This window comes from Chiloscyllium plagiosum, chromosome 42 (genome assembly GCF_004010195.1).
Source record: "Chiloscyllium plagiosum isolate BGI_BamShark_2017 chromosome 42, ASM401019v2, whole genome shotgun sequence".
Taxonomy (NCBI): domain Eukaryota; kingdom Metazoa; phylum Chordata; class Chondrichthyes; order Orectolobiformes; family Hemiscylliidae; genus Chiloscyllium; species Chiloscyllium plagiosum.
In genome coordinates, this window is record NC_057751.1 from 11,685,912 (window position 1) to 11,709,910 (window position 23,999).

A 23,999-nucleotide genomic window follows, 5' to 3' on the forward strand; every position below is an offset into this window, starting at 1 on the left:
ATGATTGTCCTACCTGCCTATCTTCTTTTCCACCTATCACCTTCATCCCCTCCCCCATTCACCTATTGTACTCTCTGCTACTTTCTCCCCACCCCACTCTCCTCTCACTTATCTCTCAACCCTTCAGGCTCTCTGCCTGTATTCCTGATGAAGGGGAATTTTGCCTGAAACTTTGATTTTACTGCTCCTCGGATGCTGCCTGAACTGCTGTGTTTTTCCAGCACCACTCTAACCCTGACTAATTTACATGCAAACCCTGTGAAGGACAATGCAATAACATCAAAGATGAGGGAGAGAGGCACAGCATTAAATAAAAATGGAGTCTGAGAGGGGAATAGAATAGTCTACCCCTTGCAGTGCCCACATTTCTGTTCAAGCATTGCAACCCCTGTGTAAGACACACAACTTAAATTGTTGCACATTGCAGGTTGAGCCATTGAATGAAAAAAATATGGAAACAACTATGAAACACTTGTCAGTTATGTGAGCTAAAGCACAATGCACAATTCAGGGCATGACTTCAAGAAGGATGTCAAAGCCTCGCATAGGGAACTGAAGAGGGTTACCAGAATGAATAACAGGAACTAACAGATTCAAGAACAGCTTCTTCCTTGCTCTTATTAGACTGCTGTTTGGGCCACTCTAACTTCAAATAATGATCTTGCTTTGTGCACTTCCTATATAGCTACAACTTTGAATGTTTGGCTCTGTCCAAGCACTCTATGATCAGTATATCTTTGTTTGCTATGAGCTGCCTGTCGTGCTGTGAGGCTGTATTGCTAACCACTGTGCCACCCCACAGGCTCATATTGCTTACTTTACAGATGATGAATGAAAGAGCTCATACACATGTTCAACATCATGAAAGGTTTTGATAGAACAAGCAAGAGTAACCACTTCCTTTGGCATGTTGGTAACTAAGCAGGGGTTATAGATTTGAAGTCACTGTCAAAAGAACAAATGAAGATTTGAGAAATTCCTTCACACAGAGTATTGTTGAGATCTGGAATGCACATCATGAAAGGCTGATAGAATCACATTCCAGATGACTTTTGAAGGCATTGGGGCATATTCAATTTTTACCTTGTGGGGTAAATGCTGGAACGGACTCTATTATTTGGATTTTATCTTGAAGGGCTTTTGCCCGAAATATCGATTTTACTGCTCCTCGGATGCTGCCTGACCTGCTTGGCTCTTCCAGCACCACTAATCCAGAATCTGATTTCCAGCATCTGCAGTCATTGTTTTTACCTTTTCTCAGAGACTGAATGGTCTTTGTGTGCTATGAGGTTTTAACGGATGTAATAAAGACTAGACAGAAAATGGCACTGAAATAAAATATTAAAAATATTCAGTGTCAACCTGTTACCTGTGCCTGCATGAATTTCTTTCAGCTAGTACTGGGTGTGGTAGTTTGCACAGGAAATACTCCCCACAGATCTTCCTTCTTGTTTAACCAACATCTCATTTTGGTTCAGTTGTAATTGAGGGCATCTCTTTCTGCTCTCTATTTTCTAAAAAAGTATTATATTGCAATTAAGGAAAAAAAGACAATCTTTTAACAGTCAATTGCACCAATATATTACGCTTGGTGCCCAGCAGTTTCACTGAGAAACACAAATGCATGTAGGCAAAAACTGGAGAGTGCATTTGATTCATCTCAACTTGCAAAGTTGCAAAGAGAAGAAAGGGTTGCATCTTTTGCAGTGCCTTTCTTATTCACGGCTAATTAAGTACTGAGAGGGGAAACCTCTGAGTGGACTGCATTGTGTTAATCAGAACAAATCAAGCACAACTTTGAGTAAATGTGGTAAGACGAATAAACTGCTTTTTAACATAACCAACCAATCTGGTAGTAAATTTGGTTCCCTTCAGCAATGAGACATTCGCAGCCAAAATAGTGGGTAGAAAAACTATTATTCTTGTGTTAGTTGCGGCTCAGCTTGCTGCACTTTCACTTCTGAATCCAAAGATTGAGAGTTCAAGTCCCATTCCTGACAGCTGAACACAAAAATCCAGTCCCCCTCCACCAATACCCTCCTCCTCCTTGCCACATTAGTCCTCAGCCTCAACAACGTTTTCTTCAACTTTTCCCATGAGCACTCGCATGGGCCCTAGCTACGGCTGCCTCTTTGTCGGCCATGTTGAATAGTCTCACTTCAGTACATGACGCAGGTACTGTTCCCCAACTCTTGCACCCATTACATTGATGGCTGTATCCTGCACCCAGGCTCAACTGGAGCAGCTCATTGACTTTGCCACCAATTTTCACCCTGCCCTTAAGTTCACATAGTGTATCTCGGACACCTCCCTCCCCTTCCTTGACCTTTCCTTTTCCATCTCTGGCGACAAACTGATAATTTGGTACAAACCCACAAACTGCCATACCTGGACTACACCTCCTCCCACCCCATATTCTGCAAAAACTCCATCCCATTTTCCTAATTGCTCTGTCTCCGTCGTATTTGCTCTGACAAGGAAATGTCAGGTCCCAGATGTCCACTGGTTTTATTCATTTGGCTTTCCCACCCCCATCATCCAGACAGCCCTCTACCGCTCCTCCTCAATTTCCCGCTCGAAACCCCTCCACCATCTAAACATAATAAAGACAGGTACCCCTTGTTCTCACTTTCCACCACACCAGCTTACGCATTAAATGTGTTATCTTCAAACACTTCTGCCAACTCCAACTAGACCCCCACCACCACAAACATCTTCCCCTCCTGCCCCTCTCTGCCTTTCTCTTTCCAACATGACCATCCTTGGCCTCCTCCATTACTGAGTGAATCAGACTGCACATTGGAACAACAGTGCCTCATCTTCCCCCTCATCTTCAGCCTATAGCCTGGAGGAGTTAACATTGAGTTCTCCAATTTCAAATAACCTTCCTACCTATCCCTGTCTCCCTTTCTAGTCCCATCCCATCCCTTTCCTCACTCCAACCAACCCCACCTTCTAGCTACCAACCGGATTAATTCTTCCTATCAACCTACCAAGTTGTACCTACCACATGTGTTCACTTATCAGTACTTCATCACTCCGCCCCTCTCATCACTCATAACCCTTCACCACCACACACACACACACCGCCCCCCTCACCCCCCAATCTGCAGCTCCCCCGGCCTCCACCTCCATCTCTGAAGAACCTTGGAATTCTCACCAAGATGCTGCTTGGCTTGCCGTGTTCTTCCAGCCTCCTGCTTGTCTACTTTGGATTCCAGCATCTGCAATTTTTTTTGTCTTGAACATAAAAATCCAGACACAAAAACAGTTTTGGAGGAGTGCTGCATTGTCAGACACCTGCCACCTCGGAGATGAAACGTTAAATCATTGCTCTGTCTACGCTCCTCAAGTGGATGGTCCCACAGCACTACTTTTTGAAGCAGAAAAGAGAATATATTCCTCTTGATCAATATTTGTCCTTAGGCAATGTGACTAAAATTGATAAATTCAGAGGGTCATATGGCACAAAAACAGACCATTCCATCCAAATCATCTGCACTTACCAGACACGCCAACTTGACCTCATCCCATTGATCCATACCCCTCTGAACCTTTCTGTTCATACATCATCCAGATGCCTTTCAAATGTTCTAATTGTAATCGTATGAGCCTCCACTACTTTCCCTGGCAGCTCGTTCCATTCAAGCACCACACTGCATGAAAAGGTTATCCCTCAGGTCCTTTATAAATTTTTCCCCTCTCACCTCAAACATATGCCCTCTGATTTTGGACTCCCCATCCTTGGAAAAACACCTTGACAATTCACCTTGTACATACCCCTCATGATTTTATAAACCTCTATAAGGTCACGCCTCGGCCTCCAAAGTTCCAGGGAAAATAGCCTCAGTCTATTCAACCTTTGACTCTAACTCAAACCCTCCAGTCCCAGCAACATCCTTGTAAATTTTTTCTGCACCCTTTCAAGTTTAACAACCTTTTTCCTATAAAAGGGCAGCCAGAATTGTATGCAGTATCCTCCAAGTGGCCATACCAAATGGTGCTCCTTCATTTTGATCTGATTAACTAAGATAATTGAAGTGCAATAGCTCTGTGCAAAAGAATGATCAGGTTCTTGTACTTTTTTTTGAACTTGCTGAAAATTCACTGATGCGTTTCCTATATTATAATGGTGATGAGATTTCGACAAGTATGTAACTGGCTGAGATGTGCTTTGGGATGCCCTCAGGTTGTGAAAGGTCCTACATAAATACCAATCCTTTCATCACTTTGTGAGATTTTCCCCAAGTGCAAGGTGGTTACACGATTTGTGTATAAATTGTAACCACAGCACAAGTACTGAGGCTCATTTAGAGTCAATTAAAACTAAGTGCTTTACTATTAGTTGCTTCTGTTCTTTATTCATTCCTAAGCAGCATTTGATAAACAATGAATGTCTTTCGTGTACTGGGGGTAGTTTCAAGGGATGCTGAGAAGTGCAGAATTTGCTTTGTGCTGGGACTCGGTAAAATAACCCAGTGTTGAGATCTCACAGAAAGAGTGTGTGTGTTGCATGTTTCAGTTTGTCACTGGTGACTTCCAGGGGATCCTTCTCCCAAGCTTTAGTCAAAATTCCAGCTCTTTATGCAAATGACATTTGAACACTGACAGTAATAAGTGTCTAATAATGTGTTTTTTTTGTTTACTTTCAGAATCTACCGCCTGGAACCCAATGTGTAGGCAGCCTGCTGTTACCTTACATCTCTAAGGTATTTTGTCTCTCTCATGCTTGCAGAAAAATATCCATATTATATTCGCAAACATAAGAGTAGCAACCCGAAAGAGAAAGAAAATTAAATAATTATTTAGGCTGGTTTTACAATCCAGTGCAGTTCGTGTCATGTGGTGCTCCTACAGAGCTTTGGCAACAATGGAAACCTAGCCTTGTTGCCTGGTTGTTAACTGCTTGGGTAATGGGATGTCCAGCTCCCTGTGTGTGAAATTCTTCCTTGGGAGTGTCAGACTTTAAATTGTCCCTGTTATCTTTTCAGAGGCTGTTAAACATCAGTAAATTGACTTTTCCATCTGGTGATTGTTTCATCACCCCAGCCAACATCAATGATGTCATTTATAGAGGCACTCTCAGCAATTATGGGAACAAAGGAGTTTTTCATAATGGATTGCAAACTCCTGCTATGAATGGCCAATTGGACATTTCAGTCCTGATGCAGTGGCTCCATTAAACAGTAGTGCCCCTGAATGGGAAAGCATCAGGTTACAGGGGTGGTTTTATAGAGTAGACCAACACTGTAACTTCAGTGTGTTACTGCGGCATGTGCAGAGAGTGGCACTGTGGCATGTGTAACATATGACATGACATAATGTCAGCAACCCCATTTAATATCGCAGTCCTCTCAATGTGATGTGAAAGTATTACTCATTATATTTTAAATAATCCCTAAAGCATTGTGTTCATTAAGAATTATGGGAGAAAGTGAGGACTGCAGATGCTGGAGATCAGAGCTGAAAAATGTGTTGCTGGAAAAGCGCAGCAGGTCAGGCAGCATCCAAGGAGCAGGAGAATCGACGTTTCGGGCATAAGTCCTTCTTCAGGAATGAGGAAGGTGTGCCAAGCAGGCTAAGATAAAAGGTAGGGAGGAGGGACTTTTCTGAGCTGGGGCAGGGCTGACTGCAGGGAATGTAGGTAGCGGCGCATGGCTGCAAGCATGGAGTGGAGGATCCAGAGGGAGGTCTGTTGCTGGAGGTTTATCTTACCCTGCTTGGCACACCTTCCTCATTCCTGAAGAAGAGCTTATGCCCGAAATGTTGATTCTCCTGCTCCTTGGATGCTGCCTGACCTGCTGTGCTTTTCCAGCAACACATTAAGAATTATAGTCAACTAAGTGTAAAGGAGTGAAATTCTTTTCACCTAATAACTTTAGCAAATAAGTCTGCACCCACATCCATTTAAAGGTTATATGATTCTAACAAGATGTATTTAATTGTTTAATCCCCCAAAATCTTAAACTGAATTGGAAGGTGTCGCTGGGGCTTAATATGAGTTATGTTTTGAGCTCCCACCCCAACAATTTCTTCTCTTTTCTTACGAAAGGAAGTGACTCCTTTGGATGGAAGTTCAGTAGCCCATCGGTACCTCGTTTAGTTGTGAATTCTGTGTTACTTATGGCTGACAGGTGGCTGTTTGAGAAAGAAGGAAAGGACTTGCAATTATGTAGCACCTTTCACCACAGCCAGTGGAGTGTTTGTGTTAATCTTTGTTGCAACAAGAATTGCAGCAGCTGAGTTGTGCAAATCTCTTGCAAACAGCAAGGTGGTCACAAATAGATGTGTTTTACTGATGTTAATTAAGGTGTAGATATTTGCAAGGTCAGCAGGACAACTCACTGTTGTTTGTCAAAATAGTGTCACACGATTGTTTACATAACGTCTCGCCCAAAAGACAGGCACCTCTGACCAGATTGCATTCTCTCAGTGTGAGTTTGGAGCTTCAGCAGGAGATTTCTGTCTTTAAGATTCTGGAGTCGGATTTGAATTCACAACCTTCTGAGGAGGAAAGCTGATGCCCACATGGTAATAACTGACAATCCGGAGCCCCACATTCTACTCTTTCCTTTCTGTTCTAAGTAAGGCTCAGGATTGTCAGTCATGACCCAATGGGCAATGTCAGGGACTCTGCATATGGGTACATCAAGGTGTTGTTAACATGCTGGCCTGACTTTTGTCACTTTGTTATGCCTGAACTCCAGGCCGATGGACAGATTGGCAGATGTCTGCCTTCTGATATCCATCACTGCAAAGATGGAGTTGTGGCATAGGAGCATGCCTTCCAAGAACAGCATGGCCTTAGCTCTAAAGATGAGCTCAACCTTTGGGTGCATGCTGTAACCCTCTGAGGGGGAGAAGCTGAGTGGGGAAAGGTCAGCAAAGCACACAACAATCAGTGCTACTGTTTGCTGCCAGCAGTGGAATGACATCAGTCTCATCAAGAGGCAATGTGTGAGGAACGTTTTACCTGCTGCGTTAATCACAGGTCTGATCTGCTGAGTCCTTCAGCTGTGTACAGGCCCTAAGCTCTGGAATTCTTTGCCAAAATATCTCTGTCTTTCCCTATCTCTCACTCACGCCTTCTTTCTGACACTATGAAATCTACTTCACTGATGGAGCTTTTGGTCACCAATCCAAAAACTCCTTGGGTGACTTGATGTCATATTTGACTGATAAACAGTCCTGTGAATCACTTTGTGATGTGTTTTACTGCAAAGCAGGCTGAGCTGTCTTTAGTGTCAAAGTGGAAGACAGCAGATGGTTGGGTTGCAAAAGAGAGAAACACCTTTGGTGCCGAAAAACGCACCTGTTTTTAATTCAATTGTGATGTTGCATTTCTCGCTAGGCCAGTATTTATTGCCCTTATGAGGTGATGGTGAGTGCCTTCTTGAGCATGCAGGTGTCAAAACTCCCATTGTGGTGGTTAGGAAGAGAGTTCCAGGATTTTGAATCAGCCACAGTAAAAGGGCAGAGATTTTGTTGCAAGTAAGGATGGTATGTGGCTTGGATAGTTGGTGAATTACTGTTAGGATTTTTGTAATAGCTTACACACAGTCAAAAAATTCCAGGGTAGTTTATAGGAATGTAAATCAGCCAATAGTTAATTGTAATTTAAATACTGAGGCAAAAGTCAAAAGAAATACTGATATCGTTTTAGATAAATTCTGTGGTCTGTAACAGTTTCAAAGGTGCTTTATTCTGCCATTCTGCACAACAAGATGCACAGATTGAGCTCTTAAACCATTGTAAACTGAATGCAAACAACGAGTTTTCCATAACTGCTGAACAATTAGTGTGTTAATGTAATGCTGAATCACTGTCACAAGACAATGAAAACATGATTGCTTTGATGTTGATTGAAACCCACATTGAAGGATTATATCATGTTGAAGAAATATCTTTGAGCTTCAAAGGAAAAGCAATCACTTTGACGTAGACAGACTATGTCCGTTGTTGCACAGTTGGTAGCACACTTGCAGCTCAGTTAGAAACCTGTGGGTTTGAGCCCCCTGCAGAAACTTGAGTACAAAATGTGAGCTGATGCTCCAGTGTAATTCTACAGCGAGGTCCAACCTTCCAGAGAAGATGAGACTATTTGTTCTCTTGCACAAAAATATTTCAAAAAGAAATGGAGGAGCTCTACCTGGTGTCCTGGCCAATATTTACCCCTCAACTAAAACAGATTATCTGATTATCATTGTGACATGACTTGGGGCAATTTCTGTGCACAAATTGACTGTATTTTCTTCAAAGGTGCTTTCTGCTACTTTTCATCATTTATATAAATGATTTGGGTGTGAGCACAAGAGGTGTAGTTAGTAAATTTGCAGATGACACTAAAATTGGAGGTGTAGTGGATAGCAAAGAAGGTTAAAAATGTGTTGCTGGAAAAGCGCAGCAGGTCAGGCAGCTTCAAAGGAGAACGAGAATCGACATTTCGGACATAAGCCCTTCCGACGATTCTCCTTCTCCTTTGATGCTGCCTGACCTGTTGCTTTTTTCCAGCAACACATTTTTAAGCTCTGATCCCCAGCATCTGCAGTCCTCATTTTCTCCTAGCAAAGAAGGTTACCTTAGATTATAATGGGATCTTGATCAGATGAGCCAATAGGCTGAGCAGTGGCAGATGGAGTTTAAGTAAGATAAATGTAAGGTGCTGCATTTTGGGAAAGCAAGTCTTAGCAGGGCCTATATACATAATGGTGAGGTCCTAGGGAGGGTTGCTGAACAAAGAGACCTTGAAGTGCAGTTTCATAGCTCCTTGAAAGTAGAGTCACAGGTAGACAGGATAGTGAAGAAGGCGTTTGGTATGGTTTCCTTTATTGGTCAGAATATTGAGTACAGGAGTTGGGAGGTCATGTTGCGGCTGTACAGGACATTGGTTAGGCCACTTTTGGAATACTGTGTGCAATTTTGGTTTCTTTCATATCAGAAGGATGTTGTGAAACTTGAAAGGGTTCAGAAAACATTTACAAGGATGTTTCTATGTTTGGAGGATTTGAGCAAGAGGGAGAGGTTGAATAGGCTGGGGCTGTTTTCCCTGGATGGTCGGAGGCTGAGAGGTGACCTAATAGAGGTTTACAAAATTATGAGGGGCATGGATAGGGTAAATAGATAAGGTCTTTTGCTTGGGGTGGGGGAGTCCAGAACAAGAGGGCATTGGTTTAGGGTGAGAAGGGAAAGATATAAAAGAGATCTAAGGGGCAACTTTTTCATGCAGAGGGTGGTGCGTGTGTGCGTTTGTGGAATGGGTGCCAGAGGAAGTGGTAGAGGCTCGTACAATTGCAACATTTAAAAAGCATCTGGATAGGTATATGAATAAGAAGAGTTTGGAGGGATAGGGGCCGGGTGGTTGCAGGTGAGACTAGATTGGGTTGGGATATCTGGTTGGCATGGATGAGTTGGACCAAAAGATCTGTTTTCATGCTGTACATCTCTATGACTTTTGACTCTGTAGTTCTTTGGCAGATCTGAAAGTTATGAAAAGCATTGCAAAATTGGAATTCTTTCTTTTCTTTCCTGAGGTCATAAGCTTTTTCCTGCTGTTCCTCTGTATGCAAGCAAGAAGAATGAATAACTGTATGTTGAAAAGAAAATCAGTGTTGCTGAGGAGATCTGTTACAAGCAGTCAAAACAGTTTGGACAGCTGGAAGCTAACCATCTTTGTGGGAATGTCATTCCCACAGTGCATGGCTAGGTCCGGACCTGGGACTGATTATTTATCTGTGATGTTATTGCTTTTGTGATTCTTGGTGACTGGGAGATGGGGTGGGTTTGACTGAGCTACTCATGTTTCTGTATATACTATGGTGCTGGTGATGGAGTGTGAGATAATGCAGCCATTGATTGCCCTGTCAATCAAGCAAATATTTCTGTCCTGAATACACGAGCTGCACAGATGTAAGTGAGGGAGGAGTGTTCCTTCACAATCTTAACTTGTGGCTGGTGACAAAGCTTTGGGAAAATGGCCCATTGTTTGGATCATAACCTGGCCTTCCCTTTTTGACGGGGTGTTCATCTAGTTGGCCCAGCTCAGCTTCTGGTCAGTACTGGTCCCCTATCATGATACCACATGGGCTTTCCTGGAGGCAAATAGTGGGGTGGGTGGCTTGGGCTATTGGAGGTCAGGAGAGGGGACTGTTTTTCTTTTTAAAGATGGTCAGTTCCCAGAATGATGTGACATGAATCCCACTTTCTAGTCAGGTGTTGTCTGGGACCTGATTATGTCTGGTGTAGACTTCCCGAACAAAAATATTCAAATGGTCATTTGGCACGTTTGTTTTTTGAACTTTATCCTGATTAAATAAAACCGTGGAGATGAGGGGATTGAGAGAGTCAATCTGTCCTGGTCCTCCCATGTGGATGCGATGATCAAGAAGGCACAACAACACCTCTTCTTCCTCCAAAGTCTAAGGAAATTCAGCATGGCTGTAAGGACCCTCACCAACTTTTACAGACACACTATAGAAAGTATTCTATCTGGGTGCATCACGGCTTGGTATGGCAACTCCTCTTCCCAGGAGCGTTAGTAACTACAAAATGTTGTGTGCACAGACAAGACCATCATGTAAGCCAATCTCCCATCCATGGACTCCATCCGCAATTTTTGTTGCCATGTAAAGGCATCCGACATCATCAATGACCACTCCCATCTGGGTTTTACTTTCTTCCAACTTCTTCTGTCAGGCAGAAGCACCAGAAGTTTAGACACATGTACCAACAGATTCAAGAATAGTTTCTTCCCTCCTGTTATTAGATTATTGAATGGACCTCTCAAATTTCAAATCTAATATTGATCTTGCTTTTGTGCACCTTCTGTGCAGCCATAACCTTGTATGCCTCGCTCTGCCTAATCACCCTATGATCTATCTATCCTCGAATAGTACAATCTGTCTGGACTGCACGCAAACAAAACTTTTCACTGTACTGAGGTACATGTGACAATAATGAATCAAATCAAATCAAATCACCAGTAAATAAGTGACTTATATTTACAAGAAATTATTAATGAGCTACACTAAACCACAGTTTCTGATGTAGGTGAGGGATGAAGCTAGCTGATGAGAATTTCCAATTGAAGCACACAGGGCCGGGTATTCTTTCAGTGGCCAGTGCTTGGGTCAGTACAAATTATTCCCAGTTCTTCGTCTGCTCTAAAGTGACTGGTTGGATAGAAAGTATATTGCCTTTGGTTCTGTGATGGAAGGAATGATTGTTGGAAAGAAGATAGAGAGCAGAGACGGCAAACTCCAAACTCCAAAAATAAAATTGTCATTAAAAAATCCCAAAGACCTTTGGATGCTGAAAATCATAAACAAAAATAGAAATTGCTGGAAAAGCTCAGCAGATCTGGCAGCATGTGTGGAGAGAAAGCACAGTTAATGTTTTGGATCCAGTGACCCTTCTGCAGAAAACTGTCACTGCCGACTGTGGACAGCTGCCTTAATTTTATTTGCAAATCGAATTGTACAATTTAAATAAAATAGTTATTTTTCTTTTAACAAAATGAATTAGGGTTGAAAGGAGTCCAGATTAGAGTGGTGCTGGAAAAGCACAGCACGTCAGCCAGCATCCAAGGAGTAGGAAAATCGACGTTTTAGGCAAGAGCTCTTCATCAGGATTCCTGTTTCCTGATGAAGGGCTCCTGCCCAAAACGTTGATTTTCCTGCTTCTCTGGTCCTGCCTGACCTGCTGTGCTTTTCCAGCACCACTCTAATCTTGGCTGTAATCTCCACCATCTGCAGTCCTCACTTTCGCCTAGAGTTGAAATGACACTCGCCATCTCCCATTGTGTAGTAATGGTTCTGAACATCAATCATTCTGGATGGATAGTAGAAGAATTGATCAGGTGGTCAAAACTGGCTTCAAATAACAAACTTTATTATGTTGAGAACTGTAGTGGGGTGGACTAGGCTAACTGCAAACCAAGAGCTCACAAAAGGGACCACTCGAGTACGAAAAATTAAACAATCCAAACAACTGGTCCACTCAGATGGTCAGGGGGTGGAAAGAGAGAGAGAGAGAGAAAGTGTCTGATTTGTCTTCACAAAGAACAGATTCACCACCATTTAAAATTGACAACATCTTTTTCTGGAAACCCAGAGCCAGAACCTTCTAATTTGTGTGACTTGGGTACCTTCAAGGACTGAAATTTGGTCCCAATTTACATCTTGCATTTTTGCTCATGACCTGAGTGCATGTTTTGACTCTGAAATCCATCTTTAATTGGATACATGTCACGGTTGCTGTTGGAGTATGTTTTCAGTTTCAGCATGTTATGTGAGTAAATATGACCCTTCCTTTTGATATGAACTTTCCAAAGCCTGCATTGTGCTTAATCTTGAAAAGAAGAAGGTTTGAAAACTCACTGATCCATAAGCATGCCATTCAGTCTTTCCATTATTTTGTTTCATGAGTAGCAACATACCATTCTAATCAATAAACAAATAAATTGATAAGTTGAGGACAAACAGCAATTCAGTTGCTTTGGTCATTTCCAACATTATCCAAACCTGCATGTTTGTGTCTTCTGCTAACTCAATTTTTCTAACCTCCCTTATTTGTTTGTCCTCCAATTATTAATGTATCTGTCCCTGCAGTTCAATGCTTCATGAAATGATTTGATTCTAGACCTATTCCCTACTTCATGACAGAAAGAGAGGGGAGAGAGTCTGTATGTGTGCTTGTGTGTGTTCGCAGACCAACCATTGATGTTCCTTCTTATTTTCCCCTCTTTCAAGAGGTACTTCCCCGAAAGCTATACCTGAACTGGGGGAATCACTGGTTTGAACCACAGTGTTTCAGACTCACTCACATCGGTATTTAGAAGAGGTTTTGCAGAACTTTCTTCTTCCAACTACTGTGTTTAAATTATGTGGCAATGACTAGGTCATCTCTAGTCCAAGGATGTTTCACAAGAAGAAGATTTCAGCAATCCAAATGGGAGGCACTTACAGTTTGTATTAGTCAATACATATGTTACGTTTGGGTTCTGAAGATTGAACGGATACCACAGGAACCAGTTGCCTTCACAGAAGATATTTACTGTTTGTTTCTAAAGGGAAATAGTTTGTGTGCATTTTCTGTGAAGGTAAGAAGGTGATTTTCTTATTTTACTCTGGTTTTGCTGTTACCCTCACACTGCCACAGTGAAACCTCTTCAATCAGGGAGATGGCCAAAGAACGTCCAATGTCATTGCCCAGCTAGCTCTTACAGAAAACCAACCCTTGTCGGGCAGGATCATTGTTGCACCTTGCCATTACAAAATATCTGTCACTATTATTCAAAATGCGATCAATCGTTCTTAGCTGCATGGAGATGGCAAGTGCTGCACAAACGCAATCTAATGTGATATAGGTGAACTTCAATGAAGTCCGCAAGGAAAGGCATATTTCAAACTGCTTGGAAATGGCTCTTTTTAGTAGCTATCTCATTTATAATGTATTTTGTATTTAAGATACAGATTCTTTCCTTGGAGAGAAACCAAGCAGTGTCCTCAAGTTCATTGAGAGAGAGAGAGAAAGAGAGAGAGAGAGAGATGGGTACTGAGAGGCTGGGCTCATTATCTCTCCCACTAACTTCATTATGACTTAGTCCCTCACTTGTTTCCTGCCCCTTCCATTGTTGGTACACTGTCCCTGGCAAGCAGTGTTAGTAATTTGGACAGTTGGGTGATTAGGTCATTTGATGATGGGTTCTTAAAATTAAAGAAGAATTGAGTTCTGAATTTGGAAGCTTATTAAATTGGTGGTGCGATGATGAGAAAAAGAGATGAGTTCTACAGGGGCCTAGCGCTGCTAACAAACCAGTTGCTACCACATGGTCCCATTGACTCCTCCCAATGGCTTTGTCCCCAAAATTGAGAAGAGATTGGTTGTTCTTTTTTCTGGGACAAGATGATGTTCTGGATGACTGCAGAGGTGATAGAGTGTCCCCATGAAGGAGGACAGTTAGTCGGTGTGTGCCATTGCACTGAGGCGGCAATTTTCTGCCTTCCTGCAGCAAGACATTTATGTCAAGCCTCATTCCAGATGGTGTGCCCTGGCAATGCATTCCTTCTGCCTGCTTCACTGCCTGAATTAAGACACACACCTCCTGTGTATAGGCAGTGAGTGGGAGGGGGGCACATTCTGCAGGGAAGTCCTAAACCACTGCTTGTCTTTTACCAGGACCTTATCGAAGTCTGAAATGCAACGACCTTTGCTGCACCTTATCATGAGTAGCACGTACCTTCATATAGCCTCCATTTTCGAGTGTTTGAGTGGCTAGTGGAAGGGTCATCTGTGATTGTGAGGGTGACCAATGTTAGGGATCAGTTGGGTACTGAAGGAGTGGGCCAAATGTCACCACAGAAGCTGGTGGATTGTGCGGTAGTGGACCAAGCTCATAGCTAACACAGTCTGTAACCTGAGAACAGCAGTGCTTGTAATTCACAGGCTGGAGGACCCTGAGGTGTGCAGTAGTCACTTATCTCCACACCCAGCTTGGAAGGGATTCCACATCGGCTCTTGGTTCAAGAATCTCCATGAACAGCCTGATCCGCGCCATGGGAATTACCTTGATGTCTTTTAGTGGAGTATGAGAAGTCTCCTGTGCTGCAATCCATTTCTTCTCCTTTATCTGCCACCTGGACATGCCTTTCCACCACTGGGCAGTGAAGAGTTCTTGATGTAGATGTCCTTTCACTTGCCATTGGGGACCTGGGATGCAGGGTGTTGCCTGCAGCAACCCTATATAATCGTGGAATAAAGTGCATTCCAAAAGCCACCTGTTTGATTTGCAACGTTGTGGAGTCGATGTATCACATGAGTTTAGGTTGTCACATCACCTGTTTAGTTCTCTTAACAATCTTTTGTTGTTCTTTACGTCACACTTCAGGCCCATACTCCTGTAGTTTGGGCATCTGGTGTGGAATGGGGTTATGTTTCCTAACTGTGTGCTCCTCTACTGCAGTAATGTCAGTGCCTCTGAATAGGGTATGTATGATGTTCATTGGCTAACCTCAAAGTTCTTGGAGATCAGGAATTATGGGGGCTGGAGTGCATTATCTCCTCTCCTGACAGCATTTGCCCCTGATGGGCAATGTCGGTCACTTGTTAATTGGCTAATTTGGTGGTGGGTTTCTTCATTAAAAAAGAGTTGAGTTCTTCCCCAGTGAAGGGGCAAGGTTTGCCTTCTAGGCTGGGAAGGTGTTTGGCAAAGGTGAAAACATACCTTTTTGTTGGACATTAGATTTTACAATAAAACCTTTGTAGATCCCTGAAAATCTTTTGCTGCCTATGTTGACATATGGGTATTGGTGCACGAAACAGTTAATCTTTAAATTCAGGTCATCACAAGTCATCGACTCTTCAGACTAATTACTTCATACCTCCAGTTACACAGGAACCACTTGAAGGTGTATTCTAATAATCCAATCTAATAATCCAAATAAACTAATTCAAAACCCACCATGAGATTTGAGATTTAAAGTCGGCAGCACTGGGCTCAGTGCCTCCCATCAAGTTCTATGTTGGTTTACACTTAATGAACAGAGTCTCAATTGGCTGCTCATGGTCATGTCACTGTAGTCTAACAAGAATATCTCAGAAGAGAAGGAGCAAGAAAACAGTCAGAGAACAGGAGAAGATTAAAATCTAAGATTGATATGAAGCATGAATTATGCTGTGTAATTGATATGAGGCAATAGCTGTAATAGCTTCAGAAATGCATTAGGCAAGCCATAGTTCTATGTATGCATGACCCCCATTCAGGGAATGAACTCTGGTTATTAGATGTTTACCTAAATCATTATAGACCTTTTACTCTGGTGATTTTGTGCTGTCACTTTGTGAGTCTGTAATAATTGCTCGTCACCTGCAAGAGAGCCAGCGCAAGTGCTCCCAGATGTTTTTAAACTCCATTCTGTCTCATATACTACTTCTTTTCTGCAGCCAGGATATGGTTTTCCTGAGGTAGGGTCTGACATCCCTTGACGTCTGTGCATTCAGAAATTGGGCCAACTTTGTGTCATAGTCTTAGAGTCTTAGAGGCGTACAGCACGGAAACAGACCCACCGGTCCAACTCATCCATGCCGACCAGATATCCTGACCCTATCTAGTCCCATCTGCCAGCACCTGGCCCATATCCCTCCAAAACCTTGCTATTCATTTACGTATCCATATACCTTTTAAATGTTATAATCGTTCGAGCCTCCACCACTTCCTCTGGCAGCCCATTCCATACAGGCACCACCCTCTGCGTGAAAAAGTTGCCCCTTAGGTTATATCTTTCCCCTCTCACCCTAAAACTATGCCCTTTAGTTCTGGACTTCCCGACCCCAGGGAAAAGACTTTGTCTATTTATCCTATCCATGCCCCTCATAATTTTGTAAACCTCTATAAGGTCACCCCTCAGCCTCCGATGCTCCAGTGAAAACAGCTCGAGCCTATTCAACCTCTCCCTGTAGCTCAAATCTTCCAACCCTGGCAACATCCTTGTAAATCTTTTCTAAACCCTTTCAAGTTTCACAACATCCTTCCAGTAGAAAGGAGACCAGAATTGCATGCAATATTCCAAAAGTGGCCGAACCAATGTCCTGTACAGCCACAGCATGACCTTCCAACTCCTGTACTCAATACTCTGACCAATAAAGGAAAGCACACCAAACGCTTTCTTCACTATCCTATCTACCTGCAACACTATTTTCAAGGAGCTATGAACCTGTACTCCATGGTCTCTTTGTTCAGCCACACTCCCTTGGACCTTACCATTAAGTGTATAAGTCCTGCTAAGATTTGCTTCCCCAAAATGCAGCACCTTGCATTTATCTAAATTAAACTCCATCTGCCACTTCTCATCTGATCAAGATCCTGTTGTAATCTGAGTTAACCTTCTTCGCTGTCCACTACACTTTCAATTTTGGTATCATCTGCAAGCTTACTAACTATACCTCTTATGCTCACATCCAAAACACTTATATTATTGAAGATAAGTAGTGGACGTAGCACTGTGATTGAAATGATTGATAGTGCAGCCATATGAATTATGAGCAGGAGTGGGCCACTCAGAAGCTTGAGGCTGCTTCCTCATTCGAATAGATCATGCTTGATCTGATGACTGCAGATTCCCACCTACCCCTGATAACACAGAACATAGAATAATACAGCGCAGAACAGGCCTTTTGGCCCTCAATGTTGTGCCAACCTGTGCACTATTCTGAGCTCGTCCCCCTACACTATCCCAAAATCATCCATGTGCTTATCTAAGGATTGTTTAAATCTCCCTAATGTGGCTGAGTTGACTACATTAGCAGGGAGGGCCTTCCACGCCCTTACCACTCTTTTGACCCCTCTGTCTACCTCTGCCTTAAAAAAAGTCAAAGATTCTATTTTCACCACTTTTTGAGGAAGAGTTCCAAAGATTGACAACCCTTAGTGATCAAAACAAGTCCTCATCTCTTTATTAAGTGGGTAACCTCTTATTTTGAAACAATGGGATCTCGTTCTAGCTTCTTTCCATCCTACCAAGATCCCTTTGGATGTTTCTTACCTGTTTCAATCAAGTTGCTTTTTAATCTTCTAAACCCCAGCGGTTGTGAGCCTAGCCTGCTTAATCTTACTTAAGAAGTCAAACCACTTCATTCCAGGTCTTAGTCGAGCAAACCTCTGAACTGCTTCAATTCATTTGCATCCTTCCCTGTACACAGACCAATACTTGTATAGAGAACTCCAGATTATGTTTCACCAATGCCCTGTAACTGAAACGTATTATCCCTACTTTTGTATTTAATTCCACTCACAATAATTAGACCAAGTGTTAGTGGCTCAAGTTTGTGACTATTGCAGTGAACCACTTGCCCACACTCCTGCTGCTGTCACAATGGGATTCTTCACATGGTTATGTGTTAAGAGTATATGGTTATGTTCAGAGTAACAGTATCTTGAAGATCTGTAAAAGAGCCAGTCACATGAAATGAGATTCACTGTATACTTCTGCTGCAGTGCCATACGTAAACATGTTGACCTATTGCAGTGGGGACTGAACCAAACCAAAAGCTGTAAATGCTGGGCATGCTGGAGATACTTTACTGGCCTGTCTGTCTCTGAAACAAGAGAAAGCCATGGTGTCATATTCTGTTTGTGTGGGAATCTTTCATTTGAAAATTGTCAAAATGCTTCTGTGGTGTTTGACTTTTCTGCTCTTTTTATGAGTCCAAAGATTTGCAGGCCAGGTGAATTGGCCATGCTAAATTGCCCGTAGTGTTAGGTAAAGGGGTAAATGTAGGGGAATAGGTGGGTTGTGCTTCGGTGGGTCGGTGTGGACTTGTTGGGCCAAAGGACCTGTTTCCACACTGTAAGTAATCTAATCTAATGTGCAGGAATAAATCTTCAACATTTTGAACATCCTCCAGCAGTTCTTGTGAAATTGGTGGAGATAAGTGGTGATGTGCTGCTGTGGTATGCTGAGAACAGCAGTCAATGTTGATGTAGAAGTCAAGGGCGTGTGGTCTCTGAATTTTTTGTGCATTCTCTGGTCCTATTAATTCCAGGCTGAAGCTCCCTCTGACCACTGTCCCACTCTGAACAGAAAACTCATCAATAGTTATTGAGAAAACTGGACAGTCATTCAGAATGTATCTCACCTAATTTTTATTTGGTTTGTAGGTCAGTGAAGCAACTGCAAAGCAGAAACCAAAAGCTGAATTTTGTTTTGGTAAGTGTTAATGGAGATGCTTAAATATTGACTCCGGGTAGGTTTAGCCACTCTTGGAATCTCTTACGTCTAATTCCCTGGTAAAATTGGACAATGCAAAACAGTTAGGTGGTTTTATTCCTTCAAAGTTGATGCAAACTGAAGATCCTCCATGTGCTTTGATGTGTACAGTGGCCCTGGGAGAGCAAAACTGTGAAATATCTGTTCCTCCTGACAGAAACAATTCATTTATTGCAGACAAGTCATGCTGACAGCCGACAGATTCAGCATTCACACCACTCTATGCTCTTTATCATTGAACTGTGGTTCTGATTCTGGTTAGGAACAATAGCATAGAGGATACTCCTGAGGACCGATTGATCTGTCAATGCCATGTCAATGCCTTGAAAACCCACTAATGCTCTTTCTGTTCCTCCTTGTATGTGGGACAGTCATCACACTATTGTGTGATACAACAACCTTTTGGAAGGTCCCACTTCTACAGAAAGAAATTTTGAACAACTTCTCCATTTCATAGTAAGCATTGCACAGACATCAGATCTGTTTAGCTTTCACCTGGTAACCACAAGCATTTGAATCCATCAGGTTTAATTTATCATTTCTGAGCTGAAGTGCTTGGAAAGTTTCAATAATCAATCTTGTCACATGACAAGTTCTTTTCTCTTTAAAAAGCCCATGTTCTAAATTATGCCTCTCTTAACTCAAAGTCCTGCTCCATTTCATCAGAATGTTTTGGAATGGGTCAACCTCCTGAGGTCTTAACTCTTTCAGACATAATTGGTGTAGTGACGAAGTTGAAATCTTAGCTCACTGTGTTTAGATTTCCATCCTCATCCAAATGATATAACATTAATTGTTTGGCTGCTGGCAATATGTTCTCTGGAACTGGCTCTTTGCCACAGCCTGGATTTTTTTGTCTGAAATGCAAACCTCACTGCAACTCTGATGTGACATCAGGACCTGAAACTGTTTTGCCTGGATCCTGTATTTTTAAAAGCTTTGTAGTGCTGGTAAATCAAATTGGACAAAAACATGAAAAAGCAGGCAGAGGTGGGTGGCACAGTGGCTAGCACTGCTGCCTCACAGCACCTGAGATCCGGGTTCAATTCCCGCCTCAGGCGACTGACTGTGTGGAGTTTGCACATTCTCCCCGTGTCTGCGTGGGTTTCCTCCGGGTGCTCCGGTTTCCTCCCACAATCCAAAGATGTGCAGGTTAGGTGAATTGGCCATGCTAAATTGCCCATGCTAAATTGCCCGTAGTGTCAGGTAAGGGGTAAATGTAGGGGCATGGGTGGGTTGCGCTTCGGCGGGTCGGTGTGGACTTGTTGGGCCGAAGGGCCTGTTTCCACGCTGTAATGTAATCTAATCTAAAAAAAAAGTTTATAAACTCAATTGTCAAGCACAATTGGGGTTCTTTAAATAGTGCTGCTCCCTTCATCTTGTCAACTCACTTTTGCAGCCCATCTGCACAATCTGTTGTTACCATTAATGAAGGTGGATGGGGTGAACTGTGTAAAAACCAGAGACAGACATACATGCAAAACATTTTGCAAGATGACACCAAAATTGGAGGTGTAGTCGGCAGTGAAGAACGTTACCTCAGATTACAACAGGATTTTGACAGATGGACCAATGGGCCGAGAAGTGGCAGATGGAGTTTAATTCAGATAAATGCGAGGTTCTGCATTTTGGGAAAGCAAATCTTAGCAGGACTTATACACTTAATGGTAAGGTCCTAGGAAGTGTTGCTGAACAAAGAGACCTTGGAGTGCAGGTTCATACCTCCTTGAAAGTGGAGTCGCAGGTAGATAGGATAGTGAAAAAGGCGTTAGGTATGTTTTCTTTTATTGGTCAGAGTATTGAGTACAGGAGTTGAGATGTCATGTTGCGATTGTACAAGACATTAGTTCGGCCACTGTTGGAATATTGTGTGCAATTCTGGTCTCTTTCCTATTGGAAAGTTGTTGTGAAATTTGAAAGGGTTCAGAAAAGATTTACAAGCATGTTGCCAGGGTTGAAGGATTTGAGCTATAGGGAGAGGCTGAACAGGCTGGGGCTGTTTTCCTTGGAGTGTCGGAGGCTGAGGGGTGACCTTATAGAGGTTTATAAAATTATGAGGGGCATGGATAGGATAAATAGGCGAAGTCTTTTCCCTGGGGTTGGGGAGTCAAGAACTAGAGGGCATAGGTTTAGGGTGAGAGGGGAAAGATATAAAAGGGACCTAAGTGGCAACTTTTTCACACAGAGGGTGGTACGTGTATGGAATGAGCTACCAGAGGAAGTGGTGGAGGCTGGTACAATTGCAACATTTAAAAGGCATTTGGATGGGTATATGAATAGGAAGGGTTTGGAGGGACATGGGCCCGGCGCTGGCAGGTGGGACTAGATCGGGTTGGGATGTCTGATCGGCATGGACGGGTTGGACGAAAGGGTCTGTTTCCATGCTGTACATCTTAATGACTGTATCTCTTGAGGAATGCAGGTCAAACATTTTGCATTCCCGTGAAGCTGATGTTTGACGGTGGGCAGGTGGGGACTGCAGTTAAGGAGATGTGTGGGCACAGGAGGCCTGGCTCCCTGACTTCTTCCCACCTCCAGGTGCTTTGCCCAGAAATGGAACTCTCCAGCAACATGAGCGAGACAGTGTTAGGCAGATGGTTATGCCAGTAAATGAAGTATTGACTAGGTATGTGGTGAGCAGTCTGCAGTCTTGCTAGCATGGTGCACCTACTCTTTCCCATCCTCAGCTGTGTCCCAAACCTGCCAGTTAAGGCAGATAGCTGCACAGTGGAGGTAGATTCTGTGTAACATAGAGATGAGGTTATGCTGGCAAAAAAAATGGCACCTCACAGCTTTGCCATTGAGTATGGAAATGATGGTGATGGGTGCTTCCTGTTGCTCATGGTAGCCCGAGTGCTTCCCTCCCATTTCTGCTGCTTGGGCCTATCAGGCCAGTCAGCAGGAACTGCACTGCCCTCAGCTCCCAACTAAGAACATACCCCCACAGCAAAACCTAAATGAGGTCCCCAATGAGCTAAAAGGAAATGTTGGGCAACAGAAGCCAGTGCTAAAATTAAGTTCCAGACTCCCAGGGGAAAATTCACTCACTAATGTCAAGTGTGTTGATGCTGTGGCGAAGAAAGGTCAAGCGATCTGGAGGACAGAAACAAGGATTTGTTTCCAATGCGGGACATGTCCAAGGCTCAGGAGATGTTGATGACAGGATTTGGTGGTGAAGCAGGCAGGATTAACACGTTTGAATCATGCATAAAACAACGAGATTCAGTTTGAGTTTCTCAAGTTTGGGGCTAGGCCTTTCCTGAGCGGGTGAATTCGCCAGGTTACACATCGAGCTGGCAGTGAGCTGAACTGACGTAAACTGATGTACAGATAAAGCAGGTGTTAAAAATCAACCACAAGTTAGTAACGGATGAAAGAATACGTGGGCAGGTTGTGAAAGCCAATAGAGCTGCCTCCACATGTTCTTTTTGTGAGACCTTTCAGCTAGTCTCCAAGTGGAAAGCCAACATCCTTTCTGGGTTGTAACAGTTTCGAAAAAACAGATACAAAATGTTGTGTTTGCTTGTGGCACTTTTGTTCTATAGTTATATAGCATTTCAGAAGTAAGAGTGCATTCCAAATGTGGTTTTCTTAAAGTGTCCCACCTTCACCCACAACTATTTTTGGACATTGTAAACAATGTCAACAGCCCCTTCGGTCTCCAAGTCAACAATCATGCATTGCTTTGGTCTGTCATATCTTCCTTGAAGGGCTGAACTAGGCATACGTCTCAGCACCTACTTCATGAAGTAGCAAGCTCCATCTCATCAGCTGGCCCATACATTATTTGCTCACAGACTCAACTTTGTGCATCAGAATGGACCTATCTCACTTCATATTTTTATCCTGTTTCTTTACATGGGGTGGGTGTACAAGCCTCAAGTTGACTTCACCCACTTAGCACAGCAGAGCTTGAATTGACTGCAGCTCATTGGAGTAAGCAAAATCATCATACCATGGCTTAGTTCACCACAACACCCAACTCCATTTTAAATGAACATCTTGAATTCTACTAACAGTTTACTTGTTCAATGCAATATACATGTATTTCAGTGAAAACAGTCTAATCAATCAATTTCTCTTTTAATTGCAGTTATAAATGCAGGTCTACGCCGCTACTTTTTACAAGCCAATGATAAAAATGATTTACTCGACTGGGTTGATGCCTTAAACAAGTCGTGCAAAATTACAGTAAGTTTTCTCTCACTCCACATAATGACCAGAGTTGTAAAGTGGGTGTGCAGTTTGCTCACACACTTTGGGTGATGTCACTGCTTCAACCCATGCTACTTTTGGCCAAACTCAAACACAGCAGTCAGCTTGCCTTCTGAAGGTTATTGAGTAGGCTATACACCCTCATTAACTGGCTCCAACGTTCGGTGACCACATAGCTGATCTGTTCCTGAACAGCAATGATCTTCCTTAGCTCTATGTCCTTTCACACCATGACCTAATAGAGAAAAGAAAATCTATATGTCTCAGTTTTGAAAGCTCCAATTATCTAAGCATTAGCAGTCAGGATGAACAATGCAAGTTCCTTCAAAGAAGTGAACCACCAGACTAAAAATGTATTCAGTGCAGGTGAAGAAAACAGACAATCACATTTTGTGGAGAGGCTGTTCTCCACAAGAGGTTATAAGACATGTGAATACAATCAGAAACAAGTGGGAGGGAAAAGAACACATTGCCATGATAAACAAACATAGGCAAACCCAGAGAGGTTTGAGTGGGATGATATGAGTCATTATCTCAGTTAGTTAACAAAATACAGTAAAGAGTTCAATAAACTATAGTGTGTTAATTTCAGCCAGAGGTGCTCAGGTTAGAGGAGCTGCACACGTCACGTGCCATATTGAGAATAAAACAGAGCCCTTCCTGAAGAAGGGTTCATGCTCGAAACGTCGATTCTTCTGCTCCTTGGATGCTGCCTGACCTTCTGCGCTTTTCCAGAAACACATTTTCAGCTCTGATCTCTAGCATCTGCAGTCCTCACTTTCTCCTAATAAAACAGATATGCAAGGCTCTGAGAAACAGTCATCTGAGTCTTGGCACATAGTGAATGATAGATGATGGACAATAATAATCTTTTACAAAATTAATACAATGAGCACAGAACTGTAACACTACAGCAGGATCCAGCAAGATATGGATAGTTTCATATTGGGTTCGCGCTGGTTGAGGTAGAGTGTGGTCTTCAATCCTACTTTCAATGATGAGCCTACTGATTTGTCTCATTAT

General features: G+C 42.8%; 1 protein-coding gene across 1 annotated transcript in view; it reads left to right on the top strand.

Moving 5' to 3' along the window:
• The window catches only part of LOC122543126 (pleckstrin homology domain-containing family A member 2-like), a 106,498-nt gene that overhangs the window by 38,079 nt on the left and 44,420 nt on the right, over positions 1 to 23,999 (top strand). Inside the window, exons 3-5 of the mRNA XM_043681467.1 lie at positions 4,653 to 4,709; positions 18,653 to 18,701; positions 22,855 to 22,952. Coding sequence (XP_043537402.1) covers positions 4,653 to 4,709; positions 18,653 to 18,701; positions 22,855 to 22,952 — 204 coding nt within the window. The remainder of the gene's footprint in view (positions 1 to 4,652; positions 4,710 to 18,652; positions 18,702 to 22,854; positions 22,953 to 23,999) is intronic.